Source organism: Bos taurus, chromosome 17, assembly GCF_002263795.3.
Source record: "Bos taurus isolate L1 Dominette 01449 registration number 42190680 breed Hereford chromosome 17, ARS-UCD2.0, whole genome shotgun sequence".
NCBI lineage: Eukaryota > Metazoa > Chordata > Mammalia > Artiodactyla > Bovidae > Bos > Bos taurus.
In genome coordinates, this window is record NC_037344.1 from 11,675,673 (window position 1) to 11,684,566 (window position 8,894).

At 52.2% G+C, this 8,894-nt stretch overlaps 1 protein-coding gene across 1 annotated transcript; it reads right to left on the minus strand.

The window, feature by feature from the left end:
* Positions 1–266: 266 nt before the first annotated feature.
* POU4F2 (POU class 4 homeobox 2) lies at positions 267–1,940 on the minus strand. The gene is given in 3 exon segments (NM_001192952.1): positions 267–871; positions 874–1,207; positions 1,656–1,940. Coding segments are annotated over 3 exon segments (1,224 nt in total).
* Between the last annotated feature and the right edge of the window lie 6,954 nt (positions 1,941–8,894).

Genomic DNA, 8,894 nt, shown 5'->3' on the forward strand with positions numbered 1-8,894 from the left:
GGGGTCGAAAGGGACAACTTTGCTACAACTTGACAAATCCCTTCTTTTGTTTTTCTTTCCTTTGAGAAATCGTTTCACATTCTCACCGGGCTTGGGCTCAGTAGCTCACGCGTTTGCTCGCACTCCAATCCTCGCTTTCTCTGGATTCACATTTACTGGAATTGTTTTCTGGTTGCGAAAAATGGAAAGAAAAGAGGCAAGAGGGATGGGGGTGGGGGGAGAGATGAGGAGGGGGCCTGTCCCTGGAGAGGCCTAAAGTGTGTCTCCTAAATGCCCGCGGAATATTTCATTCTTTTCTGTTTCTGCCTCTGGTTGCAGAACCAGACGCGCACCACGTTTTTCTTAAGGTCCAGCTTCTCGGCGATCGCGGCGATCTTTTCGGAGGAGGGCCGCGGCTGGATGGCGAAGTAGGCTTCCAGCGAACGCTTCTCTGGCGCCGCGATGGACGTGCGCTTGCGCTTCTTCTCCGCGCCGTTGAAGAGCTCCGGCTTGGTGAGCTTCTCACGGTGAGACTTCTCTGCCTCCTCTAGCCACGCTTGCAGGATGGGTTTGAGCGCGATCATATTGTTGTGAGACAAAGTGAGGGACTCGAACCTGCAGATGGTGCTCTGGCTGAGCGAGCCCACGCCGGGGATCTTGAGGTTGGCCAGCGCGGAGCCCACATCGGCCTGGGTCACCCCCAGCTTGATGCGTCGCTGCTTGAAGCGCTCGGCGAATGCCTCCAGGTCCCGGGGGTCGGCGTCCACGTCGCTCATGCAGCCCATGTGTGAGGGCAGCCCGTGCGCGTGGGCCATGCTGAGAGCAGCTTGGTGCATGGGGTTCATGGTAGCCATGTGCGGCGCGTGAGCTGGAGTGGACACCACGGCGCCGTCGGGCCCGCCATGGCACCCAGCGCCAGGCCGGGACTCAGGTGCTCCAGCAGCTCGCCCTCCAGCGCCTGGTGCGGCTGATGGTGGTGATGGTGGTGATGATGGTGGTGGTGGTGCGTGCCCGCCAACGCGGACGGGTGCGAGATGGGCACCGACGAAGAGGAGGCAGCCGACGTGCACGGGATGGTATTCATGGTGTGGTAGGTGGCGTCCGGCTTGAAGGGGCTGTGGTGGGGCGGGTGATGGTGGTGGCTCTTGCTCTGGGAGACGATGTCCACCGCCGCCAGAGCCTCGGCGCGGGCCAGCAGACTCTCATCCAGCCCGCCGAATATATTGCTCTGCAATTGCAAGTAAAAGGCACACATTACTCTCAGCAGGGAATTGTGCGCACTCTCTCCGGAAGCTCCGGCCCAGCGCTCCGCACAGCCGCCGCGCCTACAACATTCCCAGAACGTTAAAATAATAATAGTAATAATGATAATAATAATCCGGAAACTAGCGGGTGAGGAGGAGAGGAGGGAAGCCACGGAGAGAAACCAAGAGTGCACGAGGAGGAGGAAAGTGAGCCTGCAAACACAACACAACACAACACGCGCACAGGCAACATTCCAGGTCATAAAAATTAATATGAAAGGAAAGACCCGCTGAATACATAAGCGAGAGAGAGGGGGGAAAATTGGTTGGAGGTGTGGGGTGATTTGCTGTGCAGACATGAAAAAAACATCAAGCAGATAAAGGGGGCTGTCAAAATGTGCCTTTAAGCGGTGATTATGCAGAAATACGCACCGGTGGGGTTGGAAGACACGCTCTCCGCATCGCCTCGGAGCCCCCGCCGCTGCCGCCGCTGCTGCCACTGCTACTGGAGCTGCTGCTCCGGCCTCCACCGCCCCCGCCACTCCCGCCGCCGCCGCCAGCATTGCTGGAGCTGCTCGGAGAGCTGGCGGAGGGCGCCGCGGGTGCAGAGGACCCGGGCGAGGCGCTGTGCAAGGCCGAGTACTTGGGCTCCACGTGCAGGCTGCCGCCGTGCGGCATGCTGAACGCCTGCTTGCTGTTCAAGGACATCATCATCATCTTCCCCGCCCGCTCGGGTGCCGATCCGAGGCGCACGCACTGGCCCCGGCTGCTGGGACCCTCCCGAGAAGTGCTGGGCGAGAGCCGAAGCGGGGAAGGGCGATGCAAAGTTGTGCTCACTCGCCGCCGCCCCGAGCTCTGCGCGCCTGGCCCCGGCTACGCGCTCCACCGCTGGTTACTGAGGTCAGTCAGCGGATGCTGGGCTCGGCTTGGCGCTGGCTGCAGAACCTGGGCGCCCGAAACTGCCCCCGCTCTTCGCGGCCGCAGAGTTATACTCCCCTCTCCCCGCGCCTGCCCCCGCACACCCCGCCCTCCCTCCCTCCCGCGCGCCTCCGCCCTCCCCTGCCTGGAAGCGCCGTTTCTCCTGCTCGGATTCTAGCGTCGCCCCTGCTCCCTCTTGGCTTCCTCCAGGCTTTGGTCCTTTCTGCTCTCCTGACACCCCTCTCCCGCTCCCCCCGCCGCTCCCCTCCCCGCGCCCTCCGCCTCCCCTTCCTGCCCCCGCCCGCGCGCTGACGCCGCCGTCCCTTCCCCGCGCCCCACAGCACTCACTTACAGCAGTCCCTTGCTCAACTCTACCGGGTTGGCCAGGTCTGCGCTCCAGCCGTTGGGCGGTTCCTACCTAACAGCCGACCTCCAGCCCCTCCGGCTTCCTGAGCCAAATATGCGCCTCGCCGGGAAAAGAAACTACTAAATAAAGTTGCGGGTCAAAGCGGCCTCGGCTGAGTTTTCCCCTAGACTATAACGAAAGCCTCTTACCTGCTGCCTCCCCCGCCTCCCGCTTACTGCTAAGTTGCAGGCCTCCGCCCCCAACTCGGTCCGCCCCTCCCTGCCGCTCGGGTGACCCCAATCCTTGGCTCGCGACCACAGTGTCGAGAACGCGGACCCTGCCGCGGACCTGGATGCTCCGTGCTGCTCTGCGCTTCCGGCTGGTACGCGCAGTGGTTGGCGCTTGGCTCTGCGCCCCCTCGGCCTGGCGGGTGCCTGGTGCCAAAGAGACCTGGGGTCGACAGGGCTGCAGGGCTTTCTCTGACACTCGGTTTTTCACTGCTCTCAGCGGATTGGACGGCGGAGGAGCCGGCTCCCGTCGCCTATGCGCATGCGACTTCCCCCCACCCAGTGCCCGCCAGGCCCCCGGGTACTCCCCCCAATACTACCACCGAAAGACACTCCTCTCCACCCTCTTTTCTCTTCCTCCGGATCTTCCTTCTCCTCCTCCCTGTCTCCAGTTCAGTGTGAGTTAGGTCTTGGGCGGATCCACTGGCAAACCTTGCTACTGGATTTATTATTCTTCATTAGCCACAATCAAAGAAGGAAGGGGCAACTGACGAGAGGCAGGGCCAGAGATCACAGAGCGCATGTGCTGCAAAAAGTCCTCCCCACCCGAATACACACATACACACACACACACACGCCCTCAGGGGCTGGCACGAGCCCCACTTATCTTCATTTCCACAGCCGCTCCGTGCACAGAGAGCCTATTTTTAGCCAACACTTTGCTCGCACTTTTGTCCCAGAGCGGACCACTTTTATTAGAAGTGGACACACACTCTTAGTTCCAGTTGTAAAAGAAGCAGGCACTCTCCTACAACAAAACACACGCGCGCGCGCACACACCCCACCTTCTTTCTACTTCTCTCGGTGTTGGGGACTGCTGTCACACACACCCCCGGCAGAGTGCGGAGGGAGCGGGGTACCAGCGAGGGTGAGAAGACCCTGAGACCCGCACGCTAGAGCCCGCGGGTGGCCCGAACCGGACAGGGGTGGCTGGGAGCAGGTGCAGGCACACGGTGCCTGGGGAAGGCGAGCAGGTGCGAGAGCAGGCGGTAGGCCTGAGAGGCTCTGGCGCGCGCTGGGACAAAACAGAGTGGCAAGGAGCGTGGCGAAGGGGGGCCCTCGAGTGGCTGGCGCCTGGAAGCCCTGCGGCAGTGGCAAGTAGGGGGTCTCTCGTTCACCCATGACCTCTGCGGGGCAGGATAGCAGGTTCAAGTCGGGAGCTCAGTCCTCGGGAGTCGCCAAAACTAGGAAAGCTGAAGCAAACGGCGCGCGACGGGCTCTGTCCATGGTGCTTAACCCCCTTGCAACTCCGAGGCTTGCCTTCCTCCTCCAGTACATGGAGGAAAAGAATAAATAGTAGCCGAAGGGAATTCCTGCTAGCAATGTTCCCGAGAAGAAGCCCAGGGAAGGCTGGACACGGGACTGCAGAGAGGTGTTGACATGAATGAATGTGGCTTGCACCGGTCGGTTCAAGTAAATGCTTAGGTGTTTAATTTCTACCTCAACAACAGCCAGGGTAATTTCAAGGAAATTTAAAAAAAAAGTGACATTGTACAGCTCTCACTGTCTCAAGCTTCGAGAAATGAAATAAATCAAAGTTAAAGGCTTGAGTATCATTTAATTATAGTGCGAATAGCGCTTTGAAAGAAGTAGAACAACATCTCTAAACAAATTATGACTGGGCCAGGAAGGAATTATTAGATTGAAATTTCATTTAGGCTCGGGAGACACTGCGCTTCACTGTGTAATCTGCTATGCCTCATCTGATTTGTATGCTTAATTCAGCTTGACGAATTTATTAGTTTTCATAATAGTGAAAAAATTGAGCAGTACTATGGGCTAATGCATTGTGTATACTATAAATTGTATGTCATCGTGGAAAGACTGAAGTTTATAGAAATCTTTTATTAATGTCGGTATAGGAGGGAGGATTTTTGTGCAAACATTGCAGAGGTTCAAGCCAAACTCCAGTGTTGCTGGATCTCACTGGTCTATTAACATATCATCATATTAATTAGACTACTTCATCAATGATATAATTTCAAACTTCAGATTATGTTCTAATTAACAAGGGTTGTCCAATTTGCTTAATCTTCAAAAGGCTTTGGATGATCTAATTAGTATAAACTGTTGAGCATCTCTAAAACCTAAAAGAAATCCATTAAAATATTTTTGGTGTATACTCTATCAGTACTGTTTAAGAACCAAAGGACTAAAAGTAAGAGTGGAGGAAGAGAATAACTGGAAGGCAAAGGTGGGCATCTACCTAGTTCTTCCAGATTACAATACTAAGGGAATCACAGGAGAAACTTTTGGGTATTGCACCTCATAAACAATGTGTTTATGTATTTAAATAAAGGCATAAGAATATCAAGGAGAAAAAACCACAAGGGGAAAAATTCTTCTCTTTCATTAGGTGCCTAATTAGATGTAAAGTGAAAAGCAACCCTGAGGAGTTTCCCAAGCATTATTGTGGCATTTGTCAGCTGAACTTGGATTGCAAAATCAAATATTTGGGGGTGTTTTGAACCTCTCCCTGTCCCCTCCCCCCTCATTGAGCTTAATTACTTGCCATAGTTGTTTTAATGTATGTTGTCACCTGGGAGTATTGAGAAATGCATATCGTTAATATGAATTAATCTTGATTTTAATAGCAACTGACAACTGATCTCCAAAATGCTAAACACTTGTCACCATTTCATATGGTAAATAAGATAGTATAATAAATTCATGAAATAAAGAGGGCACTGTTGCAATGACTGGACAAACTTTGTTTGATATGAAGTTTAGTGATTAAAACTATTTTAAGCAGGACAGCCCCCAAGAGAATATTTTCCTGGTGTCTAAAATCTATATGTCACTGAATTAACTTAATACAGCTTTTAAAAATCTTTCTGATATTTCTCAATGGTATCTCTAATTCCAGATCAAAAAAGGGGGGAGCCCTTTATTCTAATTATCAAGGTGAAACAAATTACTATGTAGGTGTAAAGCAATTCAAGAGTTTATTTACCTGCATTCACATCCTCTTAGAAAACACACACTTTTTTCTTTTTTCCAAAAACAGGTGAGAGTTAGATTTCTCCTTTTCTCACTCAATAAGAAAATGAACAGCAGTAATAATGTTGTGTCAGAGGGAAAATGCAATTCTTCCTTCGTCACCGCGACTTGCAATCTTAAAATCTCTCCTACCAGAAGTGTCCAGAGTACCAAGCTCTTTGCAATGTTATCAATAAAACCATTTTGGTTTTGCCCACAGGCAGTGTTGCAAAGTGCACCAGCAGGTGTGGAAGTTGCTTTCTGAGGAAGTGAGACTCCAGTCCCCCAGGTAGTGGAAACCATCTAAACAACAGGAAAGTTGAGAATAAACCCAAGGGACAGCAGCAAATGGCCCAGCCTTGGAAATCTGCTTCATATGACCTCCACATACACTTCTATGTCCAAGCATTTTTCTGCCCTGGCGCTTATGCACACCTTCAGACCTACCTAATAAACTGAAAGCAGAGGAGTGATTTTCTTTTTTTTTTTTTGAAACAAGAGAAATAGAAAATGAATCAACTACATGTGTGTCACATGTGTGTGACTACCAGAGGGGCGCCTTTCTTTTCGCCAAGCCTCTTTGTTTGACAATAGCTTCTGTCCCATCGCTGCCAGATGCGATGGATGTGACCAACTTCCCTCCCGCGGGCAAAGAATCGCTTGAGGTTCCACTCAAGCTCCCTGGCAGCGGGGTCCCTGCGGTAGGCACCCCCTCCCAACCCCGAAATCAGCCCGCAGCCATCCCGAGAGGAGAAATCACTGTCTCCTCTCCTGTATCTGGGACCTAATTTACTATTAAAATTTTAAGCAATGCATTCATATTTTACTGGACCTAATGTGTTTTATTAAATTTTAATCCATTAAGGGCAGTGTGATTTCTCTGTATTTCAAACAGAATTGAGTTGGATTACAAGGAAGATTTTTTAAAAAGAGAGATCTGACTCCTTTCATGCACCATCCAGACCTCGGGTTGTTAGGGCTTCAGGGAGGAAAGGGAGAGAGGATGGATTCTCCCGCGTCCCATTCTTCTCAAGGTCAATCTGCTCTGGATCTGAATAGACTCCGACCCCCTGAGCTCTCTCTGCACTCTGTAGCTTAGGGCACAAACTCCTCCATGGCCTCCGCTGTTCCAAGGAAGAAAAGAGGCGGAAATTAGCCCTGAAATTGAGCCCTCTGGGAGCGCCCAGAGAGCCCAGCTACAGCGCGGAAGGGGTGGGGAGGAGGGCTCGCCTGGACTTCTTAAGCCCTGGGGCTATTTCGAGGAGCAGGGGTGCGTTTTACTCAAACACCTTTCCTCTTCCCAGCAAGTCCACCACTGTTCTTGTGTTTGTCTCTAACTTTCTCTCTCCACTGGCTCCCCCCTGAGTCCCAAGCCCCATTCGCTTAAAGGTCGGAAGGAGTACCTCTTTCCCCCAAAGCTCCCAGGCAGCACCCGTGCGCGAGAGCGCACTCTGGCCTCAGTGTCTTCCTAGCTAACTCACTCTCCACGCCTCCGGCTGCAAGACCTCAGCAAGTGTCTCCGGAAACCTCTACATCCGGCAGTTCCCAGGCTCTCCTGGATCGAAATTCGGGCTCGAAAACTCCTGCTCTCCCAACAACGCCTGGCAGGGCGAATGAAGTGGGGTCACTGGCGCTCTGGAGCGCGTACTTTGCGGGTAGGGAGAGACTGGATCCCGGGCCAGGGCCCTGTAGTGGCCGGACAAGCCAAGTGGGACTCTCTAGATAATTCTGGACTGAGGACAGCGGCCGGGCAGGGGACCAGAGGATGAGAAAAGGCAAGGTGGAAAAGGAAGGCAAACGCTTCCCCTTTCCCCGGTGGAGGGAAAGGCGCGGAGCTGAATTTCAAATAAAGCAGGCTGACTGGGAAGAGGGAACGCGGGACTCGCCAGTCCCAGGCCCGCTGGATGCTAGCAAAGCTCCTAGACACATGCACGTTTCCGGCGGGTGGGTTGACTGAGGTCGAAGTGGGGCGAGCACTGGCGTCGACTAAGCTTCGGAGCAAGCACAACAGGCGCCAAGAAATTAACAGCCGCCCGAGGGAAAGAGTGAGTCCTCCGTTTCCAACTCCTTACTCCCCAGAGCTCCAGGGCGCGAATCACACTCTGAGCCACGGACACACATACAGACGCGCTTACACCCACGCATGCAAACACACAAGTGCTGACACGCACACTCACTCAGATTCACACCTGTTTCTCCCCTCCCCACTCTCCGTGCAAAGGGGAGGGGGCAGGTCTCCGCGTTCTGTGCCCAGGCAAGCGCCCCTCTGTTTACTTTCCCCGTTGAAACTGTTATTTTTCGTCGTAGTGAATTTCCCTGATCCGTGTGTTTACCTCTTCCCAAAGTTAAGTCCAGTCACGAAATCAAACTTAAGGCATTGGAACAATCAATGAAGACTTTTTGCAGTCCATGGCGCCTTGCGCTTCCTGGAACTAAAATAAATGCAAGAAATCGAAACTTAATTACTTGAAAGAAATCCAGAAATCCCTCTGCATAATTTATCCAGTCATTTTTCGTAGCGTTCGTTTTCGGTGCAGTGTATGTTAACTTTATACTTCGGGCTAAGATCTGGTTTCCTTCGCCGATTCCTTGGGGGTGACTCCACCCAACCTCAGCCAGGAATTTTGCCTTGCACTAGATCCCCCTTCTTCTTTATCCCCAGAGCTGATCTAGGAACTTTTTTTTTTTTAATTCCGAGGTCACCAACTGTAATGGTACAAGAATCCCTGGGGCTGAGTGTTCTGTGAAGTTAAAAGATGGAAAAAAAAAAAATCTCACCCATTTTCTCTTCTTTTTGCTCACTGGGGCTATAGTCTAATTCGTGTAAGTTGCCTAACACTAGATCTGAAATCAGGACCCTTAGTAAATACAAGGCAGGAACATTTCTCTGAAGGAACAGTGCCCCATCAGAAAGTGCCAATCTGCTGGTGATGGAAAAATTGATTAAAAGGTAGACTTTTTTCCCATCTCTCCAGGGAAATTCCCCCTCTTCCTCCCTCCCTCCCTCTGTCTCTCTCATTATCTTCCTAAGGCACACTACTTGAATATTTGTTCCTACCACACTACTCTTCAAGGTATATAGCCAGACCACAAACCCACTACATTAGTTTCTGCCTCTGATATCTGTTCCTTTCAGACTCA